This window comes from Phasianus colchicus, chromosome 9 (genome assembly GCF_987193195.1).
Source record: "Phasianus colchicus chromosome 9, bPhaCol1.hap1.1, whole genome shotgun sequence".
In the NCBI taxonomy this organism is placed as follows: Eukaryota; Metazoa; Chordata; class Aves; order Galliformes; family Phasianidae; genus Phasianus; species Phasianus colchicus.
Genome location: NC_143444.1, coordinates 6,514,447 through 6,537,542, shown reverse-complemented (window position 1 = coordinate 6,537,542; position 23,096 = coordinate 6,514,447). Strand labels below are relative to the sequence as shown.

Genomic DNA, 23,096 nt, shown 5'->3' with positions numbered 1-23,096 from the left:
CAGCCCCTTGGCACTGGGCTCACCACTGCCTTTGAAGCCAACTTCAGTGGAGCAGCACGATTCTCGCACCAAGGGCATCCGAAACCTCACTGCTGGTGTTCCTCTCTCACTGCTGCTTGATGGTGGTTTTATAACCTCATCCCCTTTAACAAGTGCCACTGCTTCAGTCAGAACAACCTCAGGGTACTCTTTTTCTCATTCTCTGGCACACCTGCTGACGCTGAGTTCTGCCAGGTCACCGCCGTTCCGTTGTCGCAGTTCATGAGCTGCACCAACCTTTTGCTCTGGTGCTCCCAATTAAGTGGTTGTACTGGCAAGGATTTAATGTTTTACGGAGTCTAAATGAAGTGGAAAAAATATGAAATGATTTCTATTTTTTTTTTTTCTTCCTGGCGCAAGATTTTGATCGGATGATTTAATCTCTGGGTGAAAGGGAAGTGGAAGCATTTATGTGCAGGTGGTTTTGTGTGCAAAAGCTTTGCTTTATGTAGGTCTCTACAGTAACAGTTACTGCTTGGCTTTGGAACAACTGTTCTGAAGGTTTCCTTATTCTTTCTGCACTGCCATTATCAATAGCAAAAACCCTAAGAACCTTGCAGCGTGTGACTAGTTCAGTGTCAATCGCATTGCCTGCTGGTAGAGGAAGAATTAAGGCTTTTGTGGTGCTGGTTTTCCCCTGGCAAAAAGGATCGATGCATCTCTTTCAGATATAGGGTTTGAATTTTGGGTGGTCCTTTGTGGAGTCAGGAGTTGGACTCGATGATCCTTATGGGTTCCTACTCAGGACTGAATTAATCTCTAACATACTGAAATAAGCCTGCTTTTCTTTCTGCTGTTGTCCCAGCCTAATTCTCACTGAGGGCAGACAAGCGAGCTACCTGCATGTAGTGGTCACCCCATCAATGAATCCAACTGCCTGGCTGTGTAATTAGGCTGTGTAATTATTGTATGTAGAGTACATACAGAATTACACTAATCAGCCCTGCCTGAGGAAAGGAATTCAGTGCTGCTGGAAAATTACACTTAGTGAGTTAATGGGTACCTTGTAGATGGGAGTGATGCTGTTAGTGAAGGTTGTGCAGCTCAATAGAGCTGTGCTCAGCCTTACACGAGGCACTCTGAATTCTGCAGGGGAGGTCTTCAAGCAGTTGTGCCTCTCTTATGTTAGTGCCCATTACCACCACTTCCTGAGCTCTTATCTAGTCGCTAAAACTGTAGAAAAGTAAGCTGCTTGCTGCAGCATTGGATTTTCTAGATTTATTTAGTGTGTCTGAAATGAATATTAAGAGGTGCAGCCTGGGGAGCAGGCAGATAGAACTGCATTGTTTTCCACTTACTTCTAATAATGAGAGATTCTGGAGGGAAGATAAGCAATATTGCATGTACAAGGAGGGAAGATTGGTTCAGATCTACTTAAAGGGGGGAAAAAAAAAAAAGTAATAATAATAATTCCTTTTACCTGTAATCTGCAGATAGCATTATAAATTAATTGCAGCAGGAGGAGGAGAAGCTGCATTCCTTTTCACTACCCCACTAACAGGGACTCCACATCCTCAGCCAAGCCTCCAGCGTAAGGCAGCTACATAATTATTTTTTCTTCCTCGTTTCCTGGTTGATCAATTTGATTGTCTGAGCCCTTGTTCTTCCAGGAAAAAATTTTTCTACCAAGCAGGCTTCTCTGGTCAAGTTTGTTCTCCTGACCACGGCGTGATGGAAAGCCTGTCTCATCTGGGAAGTATGTGCTCGTGGAAAGCCGTGATCGTTTAGAGCAAAATATCCTTGATTAAAGTAGGAGGTTAATGGTGCTTCTGTATGTGCCTTGGTTTAGAACATGCACGTTAGCTCCAGCATTTGAAGGAATGAATTTGAGCCAGCAGCGGTTTGAAAAAAAAAAGAAGAGAGAGAAAATGAGCTGGAAGTGAAATACAAATGTCCTTATTTAGTACAAAAGAATTCATCTCTCTGTAGGCTTTCTGTTTTCGTTAGGTTCTTGCTTGACTTGACAATGCAAAAGAAGAAATTTAAACTCTTGGAAACTCTTTGAAAATGTGAAGGAAAGCAGGAGTTAGCAGCTTGTGGAACTTTTGTTCTGGTGCTGCAGCCTGCATTGGGAATGCACGAGGTGGCTTTGTTTCAGGATGCGAGGGGATGTATTTACCTTACAAAGACTAAGCAGAGTCACACTGTGAAAATAGCTCTGCTGATGCTCAGATGTTTGTATAAGAAAAATACTGCTTTAAAGATTTCTTTTAGATAAATGTTTGGATAGGTGTACAGTGACGGGGTGAGGAGACGCAGCTGGCTGGCAGCAGCTTTCCCAGTATCCTGGAGTGGACCTCTGCAATCATCCTGTGACTCAGAATGAAGCTCCTTGCTTTCCCCAGGAGCAGAGCAGGCTGAACATACAGGTGGGACAAGGGCTGCTTCCTTGTGAGCCCACCACACAATTCTTAGCTTTTGATAGTCGTCCTGAACTGGAATTACAGCTGCCTTCCCACTGCAGAACAGGTGATAACCCGTGTTTGTGCAGGCTCTTAAGGCTTCCGTTCTCCTTTATGTGCAGGTTGAAAGTGGTTTTATGATGCTGACAAGTGTGTTCTCATCCAGGCGGGGGCTCCTGTATTAATTTCAGATAACACGTAGATGTGGAATCAGAGTCCCTCTCCCTATAAATAAAAAGGGGATGAAGTAATGAACCTGTCGCAAGCTGAGCCGCGTTGTCTCTGTCCCTTACCCTGTGTGTGTGCTGCGTGTGGCTTTTTGGAGGCCGTTTCATCCTGTGTCATTTATTTTCTCCCTGGATGCCTTAGCTGGGGCTGTAGATGATCGTGAACTCTTTGCAGGAGCTGTCTTTCTGCTGATGATGTAGCGGAGCACGTAGTTTTGCTGTGACAGGAAATAAGTTGTGCTTAGTCCTGGCACAGAACAGTTGCTGTTGTTATCTTCAGATTGACTGTAGTTTGTCCTGTATTTCTTCCCATCTCTGCTCTGAGTTGCTCTCAGGTTCCAGCAGCCCGTGAAGAAGCAGCAGGTACCTGCTCCAGAGCCATGATGTACATGGAGGAATGAGCAAACAGCAGCATCTCTGCAGAAAGAGTATTTAAAAGGCAGTAATCGAGGAAGGAGGAAGCAGGGTGGGTTAAAAATATAAAATAGAACTGATCAAATGCCAGAAGTGTTTGCTGTCATCAGCAGAGCTCAGGTGTGTAGCCCCCTACTTGCATTGCTGAAGGATATAAAATCAGAGGTGCTGTGCATCTCAGCACCAGGGGCTCATTCACTCCTCTAATTCCAGTAGTATGTAACACAATATTTTCTCTATATACCTGAATCTTTTTAAATGTCCTTTTTGCTATTAGTGTTGTCGGTGGCTTAATGGATTTCTTGATAGCTGAGCTCCTCTTTTTGATACAGTTTTGTTAATCTGTGTTCAGAAAGACAGTGCGTAAAAATCACTCCTTTCAATTTGAGATATCTGGAGATAATTTTTATACCCACTGTGTGAAAATAACTTGAACAGTAGTAGAATTATCCATTGTAAGAGAGGTGATTTTGCTTGTGAATTGGGTTTAAAGATAAAATCTTCCTCGTTTGTGGGACCTGGATTTCCTATTCAGTGCTCTCTGTTAAGATTAATCGGGAGCAAGGCTTAATCCAGAAGGTGATTGAATTGTCCTTAAACAGTGATGTAGAACATTACCCACTTGATCGAAATCCTTTTACAGTCTTGCAGTGCTAAGAAATCATGGGCCTGTGAGCTGCTTGTGATGTGCACCATGTGAAGGAGGACGCTGCTGCTTCATTTGCTGCCTCTTTGGAAAGAAAAATGTTCTCAGAGTTTTTTTGTACTACAGTTGTTGTATCTTTTAAGAATTAATGCCTTCTGTAGCTCCTCTTTTTCAGCAAGAAGTGCGTAGAGCTTGTAGCTTGTCCTAAATCTGCAGTTACAGAACACGATAATGATTTCTAGGAGTTTATTTGCCCCTTTTGGAGACCCAAGAACAGGGAGAAGCATCTAATTCTCAAAGGCTTTTGGGATGGCATGCATGAACTCCATGGTCCATCGCTTCATTTCAGGACTCCCAGCTGAGAATGGTTTGTGATCAGGAACATTTGGGATCTGGTAGTACTCATTTGAGATGCATGTACCACATCCAACAAAAAAAAAGAAAAAAAAAAAAAACACAGCAGCTTGTTGTTTAATGGCCTTGCTGTAAGGATGCTGGCAGCCAGCACGCTGCTGGCATGCTGCTCCCTGTAGTTTAGGAGGGTAGTCAAGGCCAGGAGATTTAGGGGCTTATTAAAGGCACTGCAGCTTCAGGCACTCCTGCTTGCTAGCAGTCACCTAGCAAATAAGAAAAGACTAAGAAAGAGTCTTTGGGGCGTTGCTGAGTGCTGTTATTCCTGTGCTTTGTGCAGCCTCTTTCTTGTGGCCAGAATGATTTTGACCTTCTGAGTTAAACTTTCCCACTTTGTGATATTTTTCTAGTGTTTGAATCCTTTTTCTGACAGCTTGTTTGCATGCATCAAAGTCACGTTTCGTTTAGGATCAGGTACAGTCAGAAGCTTGGGATAAAAGACTCTAATAAAGGTCTGCTTTAATCACAAAATGCTCGAGGACTGGAAGCTGCTGGGACAAGTCGTGGGCAAAACAAGTGTTTTGTCCAGCCTTGCAGTCTTCCTAGAGTAAAGTGGAGGTCTCTGTCTGCTTTAGGAGAGCCAACTAAACTGGATCGTTCCCCTCCATACATGTTTTATGCCAAAATGTGTGGGGACAGCTTGTTCTGCTGCCAGCTGCGATGGTCCCACAGCATGGGGAGGGCCATTGGGCAAACCAAAGCTGTGTGTAATTGCTTAGAGCTAGGCTAGCCCTGTAGTTTAAAGCAAGATTATAATCATAGCTATTGCATTTTCCCTTATTGTCTTTTTTTTTTTTTTTTAAGTCCTCATTTGGTTTATAGGTGGAAGTGATTGAATTCCCTCTGGAGGGATGCACAGGTGTGGGACAGGGCTCCTAAGCTTCTGTTCCCCCTCAGTTCTTCCTGCTGCTTCATGAAGCTGTAATTTGCTGCAAGCCAGGCTTTCACTTGTGATTGGAAATGACTGTGCAAAACCCTGTCAAAGCTGTTCACGTCCCAGAGTCATTTAAAATATATATGGATATTTATACCTAAAAGGCACTTTGGAGCACGAGAGCTCCCTGGGCTGCCAGGGGCCGTTGCTGGTGTCCCCAAATGGGACCTAGGGAATCTTCTCGCCGTGTTTGCCTGCCCAGAAAGCCCACGGACTGAAAGGAAAAGCGAGTAGGATGAAATTGCTCTCTCCGGGGTTTCGGATGATTATTAAGTGCTGGCCTGCTGCCTGGTTCCTGTCACTGCTCCGCACAAGTGAGACAGATCTGGAAGAGGTGGCTGCAGCTGTACAGCTGAAAAGTTGTGCTTTTAATTGCTAACTAATTAAAGTTACCATTTGCATTTGGGGTTTTCCTTTTTTTAAAGAATGACATGATATTATACACGGAACTGCTAACGCTGCTTATTTAGAGCACAAGTGAACCAGGAACTTTCTCTCGCCGTTTTGCTGCTGCATCTGGGTTTCACCTATTGCATGCTTTGCCATCTGGATTTTATGATTTCTCCACTGGTAGCCCTTGTCCTTCTAGTCCTTGACTCCCCTCTCTCTGGGCATATGATCCAGTAATGTTTTCCCTTTTGTCTTTGTAAACAGTAGGCAGTCAGACTAATAGTGAAAGTACAAAGTCAAGGGAGCTTTGCAGATTCAGCTTGACAACTCCTCTCTGAATTATTTAAAGACCTTAGACAGAAAAAGCCCATCAAGATTTTTGGATGACTTCTCATCTGGTATCATGGAGAATACCTGGTATGCGAGTCCCACTGATTTTACCCATTGAAATCCACACAATTAGTATAACAGCAAATGCAATTAGAATTTGGGGGCTATTCCTGGTATCCCTCCAGAAGTGACTGAGTTACAGGGAGCTGTAAGAAAGAATGGGAGTTTTTTCTTTAACTGAAGGACTGTGTGCAGAGATTGGGTTGTTTTTTCTTCCCACAATCAGTGAACTTGTCTAAGAACACCCTACCTTTTTCTTATGACTTCAATTTCAGTTTTTGGTAGGCTGCTAATTTTGCATTCTCGGAGTTTTGAAATCTGCGATGCTTTTCTACAGTTGAATGAGTCGGTGATTTCTGATCTCTCAGATGCATTTCTGTTGCTGGTTTCACCTGTCCTTCTAGATTCTGGGGCATTTTAGATGGATGGGATCAGGGAAGCAAGCAGAGGAGCACAATTGAGTCCTTTAGATGATGTGCAGTTCATTATTACCTTTTGAATAGGTCATTCTGCAGAACTAAGTAGGGAAGATGTCATGCTTTGCACTTACTGCACTAAAGCTATAAAGCTGAGCTCTCATCATTCTTGATACCTAAGGCATAGCCATCATCTCTTCCTGCTCACTTCTCCCTCAGATGAATACAATAATGAAAGCATCAGCAGAAGGATATTAGAGAAACAACCTCTTATGTATCATCCGTACAATGTATGGTTTTGTTTAATGAAGTTCTTCACCTTCAGTGTCAGAGCTTTACTCCTTATTAAAATTCAATTTACTGTACTGTCTTTCAGTACCAGCAGTACCATTTGGTAATCAGCACTGATATTTTGCAGTGTGGCCTGCCTTTGAAAGCTCACTTGCAGAAATGCTGTGTGGGCTGCAACATACCTTCCTTCAGCAACTCCAAGATTTCTTTTCGTTTCCAAGTGGAAGATAACACTCTGCCTCCCAGCTTGCTAAGATGACCCAGCTGGAGGTCCAGTTGAGCCACCTTTGCATGTGCTCATACTGATAAGGGTTTATAGAGACCACGCTGATGCCAAGCCAGTCTGACTCCAGCCCTCTTCTTGGCCATGGGTGAGCAAGGAAATGTCTCTTTTGGCTGGGGGAGAACTCCCTGCTCAGCTGCTCCAGCCCTATCCATGCTTACCCTGTAGCACCAGAATAGAATACAGAAGAAAACAGAGGCTGTAGCCATTTCCATTGCCAATCTCATGTTTATCAGCCTATTATCTCCTATTAATTTTCTTATGTGTTCATCAATGCAATCAATGAAAATATTTGCTCGCTGCATCTGGAGCACTTTGAAGAACAGCATTTTCAGGAGAGACAGCTTCCTGTTTCTGGAGACTAGAGAAGACAACATGGTATGGTAAAACTTGCACTGCCTTGTCTGCATTGCAGGAGGCTTCAGGTATGTAGCACTGCACTTGGTCTGTTTATACCATTAGCTAGATTGAATGTTGAAGGAGAGCAGCAGGTTGTGAATTGTTTCAAGATTAATGGAAAGTATTGTTTTACTTTAATTAAACCTGTATTCATTACATCAAAGTCCTCCTCTTCAAATAGGTGTATGTTATAAATAGCATTAGTATAGGGATAATTTCATGAAGCTTGTATGCACGGTAATGTTAACATTTTCTCTGCAAGAAACAGTTTGTTCCTTTTCTCTCACCAGGTTCTGCTGATTTCATTTGTGGCACACCAAAGCCATACAGTGTTCTAGGGTGCTTTGCAGGGCTTTGGCCTTGTGCCTTTCCCTAAGATCTCCCCTAGCTTTTTCTGACACATCTCCTCCCACTCTGCCAAAAACTGTTATGTGGAAACACTTGTGTTCAGAGTTGCATCTTGGTTTATGTATTTTCTCCTGCTTTTAAAAAAAAAAAAAAAAAGAAAAGTTGTATGTATATATTTTTATATTTCCTATAGTGGTTGTACAGCTACAAGTCAAGCTGTCTTACAGGCAGGTACCCTTCCCTCTTCTGTTCTTACCACCACACTGGAAGCAACCCATGGGGGTCAGATGTTTTTGGTCTCCTGTTATGTCTTGCTTCCCTGACCCTTGCTTGTAGCTCTGTTTGTCACATAGATGCCTAAACCTTGTCTTTTCTGCATGCAGTGTTAGCTAGAGGTATAGCATCTTATGCGTGCTCTCATTGTGGCCCTGCAGACAGCATCTTCAGTATTGACAGTTAGACCCTTGGTTTCATTTCAGTTGCTATTAAAAACCCCACTCCTGGCCTAGGGAGAAAAACTGAAACTATGCACTGAAACCATTATATTTCTTCATTCAGTTAGTCAGTGTGTTTCACAGGTATCAGAGCACTTGGGTCTCTATGCAGCATTATTCCAAGACCCATCAACAAAATGGTGAGGATTTTAATGTACCTTTCAAACCTTCAAAGTTGTCTTGGATGTGGAGGGAGATGCTAAAGTGTGTGTTTTGAGTCACCATTGCCCCTAAACCTCCGTGTAGCAGAAGTCAGGTGTTACAGATTGCATTCTTCAATCAGCAAGAAGCTTGGAGTTTTGCAGTGCCCCATTTCCCTGCCTGGCACTGCCACCAGCACAGCGTAGCAGCACACCTCTGCCACACAGACTGTGCAGTAGCTGTCATACCTCCCGTGCTGTTGCTGTAGCATCAGGGTTTGGGGGTGGGATTTCACTTCAGAAGGGACGTTATTACAGTTCAAGCTTGCAAATTAACTGTCAGAATGTGGTTGTCTTAATGTGAGCTTTTTTCTCCCGTCTGCATCAGGCGAAGGTGGAGGTGACTTTCATTAGCACAGTGCAAAGAAGCTATGATCGGTACGAGACCCAATTTGCTGGGTATTGTCCAAACAGACAGCAAGTGACAGCCTATTGCCCCTGAAGGTTTGACAGCCAAACCGTCCAAAATGAACGGTAGGAGAGTATGAATCTGTTATCAGTTTTAAATAAATTGATTTCCTCAGTCCGTCAGCCATTCCGTGAGATTTTGCCAAGATGTTCCCCTCTTGCTGACCCAGCCAGCCTGCCTCAGCGTGGATCTCTTCATCATTCCTGACATCTTTTAGTGTTAACCCATTCTCCTGCGTTGATTGCCACCATCTACGTTTGTAATGCATTCATTGTTCTTCTCCAAGGTATCCCCTCAAAGCAAAAGCAGAAGTGGTCAGAGTGCATGGGGGATAGCAGACATTGGTGTAGGTCTGTGTCCTACAAAGCAAGTGCCCTGCATACTGAGTGTGCATAGGTGTGAGCTGTGGGATAGGAAGGGCTATGACATGCTCTTCAAAACCCAGGAGCAGAGTGCATGTTGGATGCAGTGTGCTCAGCCTCACCTGGCAGACCTGTGTGTTAGTGTCATTAACAGCAATGATTTGTGCCCCCTGGACTGTTTGGGAGAGAAATGCAGATGGAACAGATTTCTCATCAGCAAATAAGTAAATACCACAGCTCAGAAAAGGAACGCTTGTTAAGAGAGCTAAATCTCAATGGTATTACTCCCTGCTTTTTGTCTTCAGTTCCTCGTTGTGAACATCAGGATTAACCTGGGGCAAATCCAGCGGGTGTGTTGCCTCTGTTTTCCCACGTGTCAAAGTAGGATAATAGTTGGTTGGCTCTCCAGGACATTTGTTACACTTAATTAATGTTGTAATATGCCTTTGGTTCCTCTGATAGAACGTGCCGTGTGAATGCTAAGTTGTTTTTACTGATTGGATTGTTAATTAAATGTGCACATATAAATGATTTATTGGTGTTAGAAAAAAAATAAGCCTTAATAATTTAAAATGTTAACATCAAGGGGGTCGGGTCAGTTTTAAGACTGTATCATCCACCTACATAGAGGTTTGAAGCTGGTACTGAAAATTTAGAGGATGCTATTGGGAGAGAGGGGAAGCAGGAGCTTGACCAGCAGTTGGCTTATTCAGTGGTATCTCTTCATGGGGGCTGATTTAACAGCAGCACCCAAGCTGTAATGCCTGGTGCAGGGATGCCATCAGCATGCACTGAACTTCAGAGAGCAGGGAACATGACATGTCCTGGCCCAACTTGGAAACCATTTGTCAGCATGCAGAAGAGAGCGCTTCAGTTCGGCACAGCAGATGACGTGCAAAATTTGCTTCTGTGAAGCAGGGGGAAAAAAAAAACACACAAAAGAAAGTATGTCTGGGGGAATGTGTGTCTGCCAGGCTGCTGACACGGATCACTGCCTGCTGAACACTCCTGGCCCTGCAACAGTTATTTTCCCCACCATGTAGCATGGAGTTTCAGTCTCCAGTCACAAGGCTTCTGCCTCTGTATATTCCTTTCTTTTTTTTTCCTGGCTGGCAGATGTTTGAGGTGAAGGTGGAAATGAGCTGTAGCTGCAAGCCAAAGCAGGGACCAGAGGAACAGATATGTTGTCAGAGTGTGCTAGTGAGTTCAGGGACTTAGAAGGATGGAGAGCTGAGAAGATGCATGGAAGTAGATACAGTTGGTCAAGGAATGGGTTACAGGGACTGGAGGGGGGGGTTAGCCAGCATCCATTCCCTTTCAGAACCCAAGCAAGGTGTGTGTGCTGGTGTGGGAGATAAGATAGCATGTTGGAGGCAAAAGGGTCAGAAAGGAAGGGAGGCAGGATTTACAAAGCTGGTGTCAAACGGGCACCTGAAGCTTAAATAAAGAGCACAGAACGGAGGGGTGTGGTGTGAGATCCCGTGCTAAGGAGAATGGTCTCAGATATAAAGCTTCCTGAGGCTATGGACAGATGGTCTGGGAGAGATCAAAGTGCTCTTGCACGGACCGGTGTGTGACGATTGGAAAGAGGAAGCTGAGCAGCTGGATTTAGTGTTGCTGCAAGAGAAAGCCCTGGTTTGGTGAAAATGAGAAGAGAACAGAAGAGGGATGGAAGAACATGGGAGTGTGAAAGAAAGAGGCACGTGAGGACTAACTAAATGCAAAGAAACGCTTAAACAAATTGGAGTTAGCCCTTAACAGAAGGTCAAGGAGAACTCTTTGAAAGGGTAGATAACTGCAGGACAAGGGGAAATGGTTTGAAGTTGAGGGAGGGAAGATTTAGGTTGGATGTCAGGGGGAAGTTCTTTGCTATGAGAGTGGTGAGGTGCTGGAACAGCTGCCCAGAGAGGTTGTGGATGCCTCGTCCATCCCTGGAGGTGTTCAAGGCCAGGTTGGATGGGGCCTTGGGCAGCCTGGGCTGCTATGAAATGTGGAGGTTGGTGGCCCTGCATGCGGCAGGGAGTTGGAGATTCGTGATCCTTGAGGTCCCTTCCAACCCTGGCCATTCTGTGATTGTGTGAAGGAGCGTGTTGTAAATGGAAGAGGACCAAGAGAGTGGGAAACAGAAAAAAATGGCTGTAGCATCTCTCAGGGGTTCCCATCAGCACCTGTTTCCCCAACTCCCCAGCTCAGAGCAGCAGTTGGAAGCAGGGCTCTTTGCTGTGCACCAGAAGCCTTCAGCACCCATGGTAGGCTGCATTTATAGGGTGAGCTGCTTGTGCAATTCCAGGATAGCTTGGTCTGAAAAGGCTTTTCACGTTCTACTGACTTCTATTTACAGCCTCTGATCCCTGATGGCTTGCAGTTGGTCTGCATAAGATGAAAATCTAAACTACCGGATTTAGATCACATTTCTGAGTACTCTTACGCAGACTTTGTGGCAATTTCTGGGATCACACATTTTGTTTCTGATTAAATGAGCATTTGGGAGAGAAACGTACAGCAATAGCAATAGTAAGTGCTAGCACCCTGGGGCTTCCTTTTGCCACATGCAGCTCTGATGGGCAGGGCAGCATGACCTTGGTTGGGAAGAGATTAAATTCATCACCTCCAGCATGAGGTAATGACTGAGCACAACAAACGGGAGGAGAGAGGGAGGAAAATGTATGGGCAGCAAGAATGTGGTTCTTGGATGATGCAGTTGTGAAGCAACGCTGCGTTGCAATATGTAGAATTGCCAAATGAATGTTTGGGGGCTTTAGAACTAACAGAATAGATGCTAAAAGCTGTTTTCGCTAAACTAATGCCTAACCACTTCCTGTAGCTTTACAATATTGATGCTAATGTGTTGCATGTTTATGTATATATTTTTTGTAGGCTTATTGCAAGCTGTATTTATGTACTGCTGATGCTTTGTTCAAGGCCTTGAGCTGTTTGTTTATGGCAAGCATCTGAAATTCCAGGATGTAGAATGATAGAAACAAGCAGCTTTAGAGACTTTGCCACGTAAAATGGGCACCAGACTCAGCAGTCCCACACACACGGGACGAGAAGACTTGCCATTTGGGAAGAATGAGGGCTGGCTGGGTGTGTACGTTAATACCAATGTAATTTGCTTTGAATGTATGTCTGTCTACCTTGCCTGATGGGGAGTGTGCAACAGCTGTTAGAGCTGTGTCGTTCAGTCTGCATTAGATGCAAAGTAATAAGGCTCTGACAAGTTATGCTCGTGTTGAATTCTAAATAAATTGGGTGCTCATCAAAAATCCTTTTGTTCCAAAGCACCTAAATGATAGGTGCTTTGGAACGGGCGGTTGCCCGTAACCATAATCAGCAGGGTTACCATCCTGGGGTGGGCTTTGCTAGTTGGCTCTTGCTTTTGCACAGCTTGCTTTGCCCTCTTCAATCATCCCCATTGGCCTCCGTTTCCATCTTGAATTCAGAAGATGGTGTAGGAAGGAGCAGATTGGTGCCCAGCCGCGTGCTGCTCCAAACACGTGTGCCTGTTTTCTTGGAGCCCGGTCTTCAGTTGCCGTGTTGATCTTGTTTTCTTGAGAGCTACATGCTGAAAAGAAAGGTCACGCTATGAAAAAGTGATTTCTCACTTGGCTGAGAGATGGCTTACTATTTATTTGAGTATGTCATTGGAGCAAGTCTTGGACTGCTTGCCTCTGAGCACCCGTGGGCTGTGAATACAGAGACCTGTCTGTATGATAGCGAATGAGCTTCCAGTTATACGGTTTCTTCTTGCGCTGAGTTCTGTCTGAATAAAAGTAGAAAAATACATTAAGTGTAAAATCCATAAATGAGAAGACTGCTTCTTCTGGGAGGCTTTCGTAGGGCTGGAATGAGGGATGTATTCATGTACTGGGAGTTGCTGTTGGAAAATACCAGTTGTGGATGTGTCAGGAAACTTTTAATAACAGTGTCCACGGTAAAGAGGTTAAAGGATGGGATTGCAGAAAAATGAGAGCAGGGATTCAACAAGATGCTGACTTTCTACCTGTGCACATTTCCCAGCGAAGCTAGATTCATCTTGTGCAGAAGCTGCAAGCTCTGCATGAGGCAGAATGATGAAAACTAATTTGTTTGAAAGCTTTTTCTCCTTTATAGAGTACCCGTGAATTCCTACGTGAGAGGAAAGCGCATATGTGATTGTGGGCAACCCTTTCTAAAGAAAGCAACTGAAGGAGTGTTGTCATCTGTAAATCTCTAGGTTAATGTGTTAAGAAAATACCTTTATGATGCTGTGCAGGTGTGGCTGTGTAGCATTTATAAACCTAGAGGGGAGAAAAATTGTCTGTGCAGCTGGAGCTAGAAAGAGGCACAGATGAGACCTTTTTAGATTATTGAGTTGTTGCATTTTTTTTTTTTTCCCCCCAGATAAGCCTAAGGAGGCTTTATCTCCGTGTACAAAGGAATTACCTTCGGAACGAGATAAAAATACAGTTTCTAAGGATTAAAAACTACTGTTTAGGCACGTGTTCTGTTCCAGGTTTAAAAGCTGGATGGTGCTGCTACTGAAATGCCTTGGTGTGACATCGTTTGTATGGAAAGCCTCTTTCTTTAAAAAGCTGCTCAGTTTAAAGAATTCATTAATTTCTGCTCAGGCCTGATGTTTCCAGACTAGATAGCATTCAGTTAAATTTGTTCCAAAGGGATTAATGTTAGGCAAGTGTGATGGCACGTGAAGTGGGCTCTGGAACACAGGGAGATAACAGGTTGGACACTGCTGCTAACCACTGCACCGTGTAGCTCTTCGATAATGATTGTAGTGCAGCAGTGGAAAAAAGAGAATTCCACATGCAGAGGACTGCCCTGCTGGGGAGAGGTGTAATTTATTGGTTGGGCTTTTTAGCATTTGATTTTGTATGCTGGAGGTTCATCTTGTTTTGCAGGTTAGAATTTGTAATTTTCTTTCAAAAACAAAAGCTGACTTGAGTCATGCAACAAGAAAATAGCTGGATCTCGGGGGATTTAGAGTGAAAAGCCATTATAATCTGCTAATTACAAGATGAAGAGCAGTCAAGCATTGGTGTTCTGTTGTGGAACCACTTTCACACATCTTGATACATGAAAAGGCTTCGTGCATGGTGTCGGTGTGAGAACTTTCCATGGAATATGTCTTGAGTAATAGCCATCTCCTGTAAGGACCAAGTAGCTTTGCTGTTAAGAAAAATGTCTTCCTGCACAAGCTGCACTAGATTTAATCCGACTGTGCACTTTAATTCTGCCTATAAATAACATAAAACAATGGCCATTTGAGCACAAGCTTTCTCAGCTAGTATATCTTGCTATTGTATCAACAGCTTTTCTTAATTAGAGCTCTAGCTCCTTTGAATACGTGTTTGGGGCTGAGCTGCTTGAAAGAGAATTGCTGACAAACCAGGCTTTTGTTAGCAGAAACGTCTGCTGGGGCGGGAAGGTGAGAAGGTGTTAATTTAAAATAAGTTCTTTAAGAATCCTAACTGCGAATCTATAGAACAAATCTAGCTGAAAATGCAGAAAACTCACACTTACCTCAATGGCTATGGGGCTGGAAGTTTTGAAGGGAATGTGGTTTATTTATGCAGAAGTGAAGGGATAGGAGGGGCACGAATTCATCTTCTGTAATTATTTATAAGACATTGGAAGTCCCAAATAAGATTTTGAGTCTGTTGCGTGAACACGTGCACATATAATTTGAAGAAACATACTGCTCCACATTAATCTTCCTAACAAGCAGTTTCTTCAGCCCGTTGCATTCTTGCTGCTATTTGTAGAAAACAGAGTGCAAAAGTAGGAAATAAGTCCACGTTGTCTTGTTTCTCCATTAAGCAGACTTCTTCCTCAGTGCAGTCCTTGTGGGAAGCAGTTGGCCAGGTTTGTTTGAAGCTTAGTTGTGTCTGGTTAATGGCACTGAGGAGTGCTTCTGCATCTTTTATGTGTTTGCATACACAGTTAAAGCAGTGGCTGTTAGCTACCCAGTGCATTTAGCAGCCTTTCAAGAGCTCCGACTCTGGTCTGGTTGGACCAGCAATCACAAAACTATTCCATTTGCAAACTGTAGAAGTGTAGGTTATGTTCATACACAAGTGCTCCAATTCATACTGGAGGGGCAGAGATGTTTCAAGTGTGCATCTGTGCTCTTCTCTTCGTGTGGATGATGCTTCAGCTTTTCCTTCAGGCAAAGTTGCAGCAGAGAGTGGGAACATCTGAATTTAAGGTTTGGTGTGTTTGGGTTAGCAGTAGGTGAGTGATCTTGCAAAGAGGATTAAAGGAAAAAAAAGATAAGTTATTTGTGTTCATCTTGCCTGTACCAAGTCCTTTTGGAACAGGCTCTCTAAAAAAAATTACCACGAGAGGAAGACCTTAAGCCACTTTCCTGTGGTTTCACAGGAGCCCACTGATGAGGGATGCACAACATCTGGAGGCTGAGGCTGCAGGTGAGGATGTCCACCTACCCACCTCTTTGTTAACAAGGGGGGCTGGCAGAGATGGGTTATGCAATTGCACTGCAGAACTGTATGCTTGAGTGCCAATGTGTGCCCATCCAAGAAGCTGTGCCCTTATTGTGGCTCTAACAACTCTCCATCTGGGGTGACTTTCATCCAGTTTCGCCCACCGATGTTTTCTTGCACAGAGCTACAGCCCTTACTTCCTATCACTCTGAAGCAGCTCTGACAATTTGCAGGGTTTCAGTTGTTCAGCTGAGTTACCTCAAGCTTCAGGAAACTTCCAGAGCAATTCTGATTCTCTGACTGCTCTTGCATGAATACCAGCAGCCAGCCAGGCTTGCCTTCCCCTCCCTCCCTTGTACAAATTGCCTCCCCAGGGCCATCCAAACGCAGGGCTCATCTAAGAGGAAAGGAAATCAGAGTGCTTCAAACCCAGCTGTCACCAGGTGAATAACTCCTTTGAATGATGAATGTAGCAGGTATCTCATCTACTCAGGAAGGTCCCAGATTTGATTTTGTTTTTCTTTCCCTTCAAGAATGTGCTGTAGCAATTTCTTCTTTTGGTGCAATCAGTGAAAGTCCCATCAGATCCCAAGGGTGAGTGCTTTGAAGTTGCTTGGGGTGAGTGAGTCATATTCTTCCAGCTCCAGGTGATGAGGATGCCAGGTTCAGGTCAGAGGTGCTTCTGTATGGGCCACCTTATCTCTCACTACAAAATTCATTTTGCATAGTGCCTATCTCTGTGTAGATCCACAGCCAGTCTGTAGGAAGGAAGGCATTGGTGGTAGACTTGAGCCCTTCCCAACGTTGAGCAACTGTCTGTCAGACTTCTCATAGTAATGTCAGGGCACCTGAGGGAAAAGACAGCATGAAAGAAAGGCTGTTCTCAGCACAAGACAAGACTTCAGCCCTGGAGCATCTGTGGACTTGCAGTCTGTGTTCATCTCGATGCAAATCCTGAGGTGCACCTAGATTTGTCAATTAATCTTTTTTAAATGTGTGCATAACTCCAATTGCATAGTTCTGACAATCCCCGGAGCCGTGCTCTTTTCTATTGATTTAACAGGACCAAAAATCTTCAACAGTCTCTTGTCAGTTCCGTGGCTGTCCCTGGCTTGTTGAAATGCTGTGTTATCTCATGGCGGGGGACCCACGCACACTGCATCACATCTCTGCCCATCACCCCTTATCTGCCCTGATGTGCATGGGAGAGGTTGCCACATTTCATCAGGGTGCAGTAATGCTTGCCGGATGGAAAAATGCTGCTGTTTGCCAGGCAGTAAAACCTTCGCTTGATTTTTATCGTGTTTGTTCTTTATTTTTGTTTTCCCTTTCAATCTTCTTTTAGCAAAGGCAGCTGGCACCTACAGCTCCTGCTGCAAGAAGGGCTGCAGCTGCTCACCACCCGCAGCAGGACCCAGCAGAGTGTGTGTGTAGCAGAGTCATTTCAAAACCTTGTTACTCCAGGGCACAAGCATTCAGTCCTGGTGGGTCTTCCACATCCCCCTACCTCTGCTTTGGGATATTTGGGCTCATGCAATATATGAGAGAGGGATCAAAGACCAGCCTTCCAACCATCCCACCATGCGTGGTTACAAAGTGATCAAGTAGGACATGCAGTCAGAGCCAACAGTGGGAGCCTGTTTGTTCATGCCTGGATGCTCACAGTGGTGCCATAGGTGTGCCAGATGAGGTGGCCATGGTGGTAGTTGTTCTTTGAGGTAACTGTTCTACCCACCCAGGCAAACAGATTGGCTCAACATGTGCGTAGCTGCTGGGAGGTATAAACTGACAGGGCTCATGCTGCTATCTGAGCAGCTGCACGACTTGCTTAGGTTTTTGATGCCTTGCATGTATTGCTTGTTTCTCAGGCAGCACAGAAGGAAGAGTGTTGTTCCTCTAGAGGATTAAAGAGTTTCCTTGCTGTGTTCCCAGAGAAGCAATGTCGGAATGCCTAACACACGAGTCCCTGTTTGTTCAATGACAGATTTGGTGCTAATTTTGCCGCTGTCTGCTCTCATTTGTGTGTTGTGGTTGTGGATGAAAGCGGCGGAGCAGCGATTAGCTCAAGCCCTGCTGAAGAAATGGTGACTTCTGAAGAACTAGAGAGCGAGAGTATATTACCCTCTGGCGTTTTTATTTCATTTAGCAAGGTAAAACTGTTCATTGAACCAGAGTTCATTTACAGTGGTACCCCAGCAGACTGCAGCCACGGGATGAATTACCAATCACTCGCAGTGCATACAGGAATCGTTCAGGCCCCAGACCATCTGTACCCAGGAGTTCACTCTTTGGCACAGGTCAGTGGATTGGTATCCGTGCCTCTCCCCCAGAATCCTATCAGGCATCCCAGAGCGATCCACTCCCTGTTCTGGTCACCAGATCACACTTAGATCTGCATTCCTTCCTGCTGTTTTTGGATTGTAGTTGTTAACCAGAAGCTGGGGAGCTCACAGGATTAGACTCTGCTAGCCTCCAAATGAATGGAAATTGGAGTATATGTTTTCTTTGAGGATGTATTTTCTTCTCGGGAGCTTTGACATTGGAGGATCATTGCTGAGATAATACCAGGAGTAGTAACTAATCCCCTAATGGATAGAACTGGGGGTGAGCAATTCTATTTCTAATAATTAGCCCAGTGGGCCACCAGAAGGCTGCTCTTACCTGTTCAGTGGACTTACACATCCAATGGGATTTCTCTCCCTTTGCTTCGGAGCTGGTGGCTGTGCAGGCTCCCAGAGCTCCATCCATCCAGCATGCAGCCCCATCCATTGCCCTGTGCCCCAGGCAATGATGTGCCTGCTGCATGGCCACCTCCACCCTGCTGAACTCCAGCAGGTTTGTTCCAGTCACCTTCATTAAAAATGCATGCGTTAAGTGATGGGATAATTACAGCAACTTTGAGAACGGATAGCAGCAGCAAGAGAAATTGAAAGATGTTGGAGGAAAGATATCGGCTATCGTTAGACAAAACAGTTTATGGCAGGTGGTCTGGCAGCATACAGTGTTTTTGCATACAGTGCTGCTGGATGGCTGGAAAAGGGCATGCAGGACACCAGGTAGGGAGGGAGTTACTTCCAGTGCTGCTGCCATCGCTATAGTGCTCAGTTTTTTTCATGTTTCTAGGCACCGTGTCGTTCATTTGGGATTTCCCTGCCTTAACTGATTCTGGTTGGGAGGGTGTGTTTGCACTGCTGGTCACATCAGGCATTCAGGCAGCAGGGCAGAGGTCCTCCTGTCTGTGGCTGGCACACAGCGTATGCCTGAGGTTGCCTGGTGGTATGGCAGGCATTAATTTGCAGACAACCAGGATATCTCCTAAGAAAACTCCATTGGTTCACAGGAGGTAAGCAGGTGCTGTCTTTCTGAATCACGGCAAAGCTGAAGCCCTCTTTTCCTTTCCTTCCAAACGTGGTGTATTTGCTGTTGCTTTCTGACAAAGCTACTCTTTTCCCTCTTTGTTCTGTTGGTTGGAAGCCCCTTGGCTGAGCTGGAGAGCTTTTGTCACATTGATGAGTTGGTTTAGTTAGGTAGGGCACCAGAGACCTTTGTCCATATGCTGCCAAAAGATGAAATGATTGTTATTATTTGCCCACTTCACAAGGGGACTGTGAGGATTAATTCATGTTTGTAAATTGCTTTTGAGATTTAAAGCTGTGTACGAGCACTAGGGATTATTGCTTTCTAACTCTTTAAGGTAATGTAACTTTTATGAAGACTTCTAGCCTCGAAAGTATCCTGGAAGTGGGAAGAGTTAAGTTCCTTTTGCAATTAAAGATACTTACAGTGTTTAAGGTAAAAAGCAACTACTTCACAGCTGTTTCTTCCAAAAAAAAAAAAAAAAGGAAAAAATGGAAAAGCAATGGCAAATAGTGACAGTGCCTCTTCTGTTTTTTGGTTTTTTTTCCAGGAGTCCAACGTGCTAATTGCTGCTAACAGTCAGGGTACAATTAAGGTAAGTTATTTTGTGCATCTTCTCTTTGCGCTCAAATCTGTTGTTAGTAAAGAACGAGGCCACAGACATGGTACAGCCAGGAGAAAGCATCAGAGGAAGTCATCCCAGCCATGGAATGTGCATTTTAAACGATGTATTTGCCTCTGGCACGTGGAGGAGTGAGCATACAGCAGAGGTAGGAGCAGGGTGCAGAAAGCTGCTGGTGCTGCCTTGCACCCACTGCCCCTTGGCTCTCAACAGTGCAGAAGGGAAAGCAGCCTGCATCGGGAGAGCTCGATGTTCTGCAGTGATGTGCTGCTTAAATTAAACACAGGCCTGGCACTGGGTGTTATGTATGCAATATTTTTCCTGACTGATAATAGGTGCCACGTCTCAGTTGCCACAGCAGCCGCTGCGTTTCCACATTGGTTCGAAAGCAGCTGCGTGGCGTTGCTTTGAATGGAGAGGTTTTAAATTAGTGCTGTCTGGCACAAACATCTCCACGCGCTCGTGTTGATTTTTGTGACAGCAGAGGAGGCTCTGCATTTGCTTGCTGGCATTAGCCAGACCCCATCTTCTGGCTGGTGCAGCAGAGCTGAAAGCTGAGCTCCTGATGTGCAGCCAGCTAGAGCAGTGCTTGAAATGAGCAGGGCTGCTCCCTCGCATTGCTTACTCTGAGCATGTGGACTGACTTTAACAGACAGCAGCTGCCAACGTAGAGTTTTACGAAAGCAACAGCCTTCCCTGTGCAAAGAGAGGCTAATGTATTGCCAGGTTTTCAGTGCTTGAATAAAAGTCTTTCCAGAATATCTGTTCAACGTATTTCTGTCCACACAATGTCAAATAATGTTTGTCCCACTTTGTGTCTCTATCAAGCACACAGCCGAGCAGAAATATTGCCCAAACCCAGGTGCTGCTCCTCTGGAGAGCCCCAGGTCCAGCATTGTCCTGGATTGAACCCAGCAGCATTCACCTCCACCGTGCTTTTGAGGCTTGGTGTTCATGCTGCAGGCTCGTAGCCCACAGCTCTGATGCTTTCTGTGTCTGCTGATAAAGGAATTTACTTGCTGTCTGCAGAGTTCCATGCTGTGTTGTCACCCTTGTGAATCTGAGCTTCCTCCTCCCAGTTTTCCCTTGTGCCATCATGTGACAGCAGTTTTCTGGAGCCAGACCAGATCCGATGATCTGAACGAACCTGGAAAAATCACTGAAAAAGCAGAAATAAGTCTCAAGTCATCTGTTTTTCTGTGACTGGGTTTATGTTTTTCCTCCTTTTTAGGCCATGATTGGCCTGGTTACTCCTGTTATTGCGGTGTGTGATGCTGTAGCCTTTCATTTGTAGGTGATTTATTTGGCAGACTTTGGAATTGGTTGCTCGTTACTTTGGTCACTTCCTTCCTACTTAAATGGGCAAAGCACACAGGTGCTTCTGATACTTTTAAGTGAATCCAGCAGCAACAGGAGTGGTTTTGCTCATGCACTTTGCTTGTTAATGAGAGAAGGTGGAGAGGGAAATGTGTAAACAGCCAAGGTTATTTGGATTTTGATATTTCTATTTGAGCGTGTTATCAGACAGTGGGGAAGGTGCGACAGTCTGGCAGTGCCCAGGAAAAGGCAGGATTTGCAGATATGCTGTGGGCCCATCCCTCTCCACCATGCCAGTCTGTGCCCATGGACTTACAGCCCTCAGCTGTCCCCAGTAAAACCACCCTGGGTTGTCACAAGCTGTACAAATCGCTCAGCAGTTGTCAGCCCTCACAGTGCTCATCTCATTTGTTTGATATTATTGCATGCTGGTGAATAAAGGGTAAGAGGTGGAGACAAGAAGGGTCAGACCTGTCCTAGTGATCTATATGCTGATGTAGGAGATAATGAACATCATAAATTCCTATTCTATACGCCTTTTCTTCCCTATTAATCAGGTACTGGAGCTGGTATGAAGGCTTTTCTCAAGGCTTGAGGTACTTGGTCCTGCTGATATGCTGCAGTGTTCATCTGGGATCTTCAGTAGGACAAGAAACCGAAACCACCTTGATATTCCTCCCCAAAACCACCATGTTTGTTTGTTTGTTTTCCCATATATGGACTTTCAAGGACATTTTTGAGACGCTGGGAACACCGGTGAACTGTCTGCCATCAACATTAACTCCACAGACTTTGCTGCTGCTGGTGGTGGTATGGTTGTCTAATTTTTATGATAGGAAAACAAATTCTTTTAAATAAAAACAAAAAGAAATAATAAAATTTATTGAGCCACAAGCTGAAGCGGGAAGATTCTCTCTTGTTGCATATGGGAACAGATTTACTGGGGAAGGGAGCTTACCGGACCACACAGGGCTGTCCTCAGTTGCGTATCTCCACTCATCTTTATCTGGACTTTTCCTTCATCCCTGTTGGCATAAAGTCTCTGAGCCCTACCTGGAAGTGCAAGCAATTTTCTTTCAGATATGGTTGAGTTGTTCCTTTGATTTTATTTTTTAGATGCATTAAATGTTGAGAAATGTCACCCAGGTTGACATCGCTGGAGACTAAAGTCCTTTGGTTACCCAGAAGAGAAGGGCAGCTTCCCCTTCTTCTTCCCTTTATGGCCCTGCTCTGGCCCTAAGGGGCTGCTCCAAAGGAGAGGAGTAAGTCAGCCTTTCACCCACGTGAACCCAGTCCTCTGCTGCCTGCCACCGACTGTGCAGAAATGATGTGAGCTGCAGCTGCCTGGGACCTGGACTGCCCTCACTGAGACATCTTGGAGAGGTGCCCTCATTGACACTGAGCTGCCTCTCTTTGACTACATCAGCTGGAGGAGAAAGCATCTTTATCCAGTTACCAAAGCCCTGCACCACTCGCCTCCTGTGTGGTCTTCTGATGTTTGTTCCTCTGCAAACCATCAATGGAAGCTAAGCGTTGTGAATGCTGTAATAAGAGAGGGGATGGAGTTGGTTTGTAATGTGTTTCAGAGCCATGATATAAGTAGCCTTATTTTTAATGGTCGTGCATACACTTAATTGTACATACGGAGGGGGAATAAACCATGATGCTAAGAGCTGTTGTTGCTTTGTTGTCAGAAGAGCAGGGGGAGGAAGGAGGTGCAGATGGTCCCCAGGAGCAGCAGTCACACGGAGCTGCCAGCACTTGTTAAGCCTGGAAGTGGAATGGGTGGGTGTAGCAGCTTTTTCTCGTTGCATGTGGTGAAGGTGCAATGCACACAGCGATACCTGTAGGCAGCATTTCAATTCACAAGCAGATCCCCTTTGAGTTCATTCATTCTCTCTTGTGCCTCCAAGGCTTGGGGTTGCTGCATGGGGTTTTGTGTGCTGTGCACAGCAAGGTCTTGCTGCAGGCTTGGGCCGCCAGTCATGCAGCTGTGCCTGCTGTGTGTGAAAGGTGGTGAATACATGGAACTGATGTTTTACGTAGTTTTACATCAGAGCTGAGGACAGATCCTGTCCTGACACAATGCTCGTGCTTGTTTCCAGCTCGGCTGCAGCAGATAGGTGTGCTGTAGCTCTCAGCTAGAAGGGAGTGGGATGTGAATCCTTGCTGGCTTCTGAAAAGCTGTGTCCAGTTGGGAAGAAGCTGGGGATGCTCAACTCCAAGAGGCATACACGTAGGCAGCACCCGGTGCGCGCTGGGTTTCTTTGGGATTGCTGACATGCCAGCATGGTGAGAGCAAGGA

General features: G+C 45.0%; 1 protein-coding gene and 1 non-coding gene across 4 annotated transcripts in view; both read left to right on the top strand.

Annotated features, from left to right (window-relative positions):
• Nucleotides 1–22,463, top strand: part of COP1 (COP1 E3 ubiquitin ligase) — a 129,398-nt gene extending 106,935 nt beyond the window's left edge. For 2 of the 3 annotated variants that reach the window (XM_090145965.1, XM_090145964.1), the window contains exons 19-20: nt 19,403–19,447; nt 21,349–22,463. In XM_090145965.1, coding sequence (XP_090002091.1) covers nt 19,403–19,447; nt 21,349–21,366 — 63 coding nt within the window. In that variant the 3' untranslated portion in view covers nt 21,367–22,463. The remainder of the gene's footprint in view (nt 1–19,402; nt 19,448–21,348) is intronic. The other variant, XR_016469075.1, reaches the window with a different exon arrangement.
• On the top strand, nt 4,620–4,752 carry LOC116230594 (small Cajal body-specific RNA 3). The gene has a single exon (XR_004167279.2).
• Nucleotides 22,464–23,096: the final 633 nt, after the last annotated feature.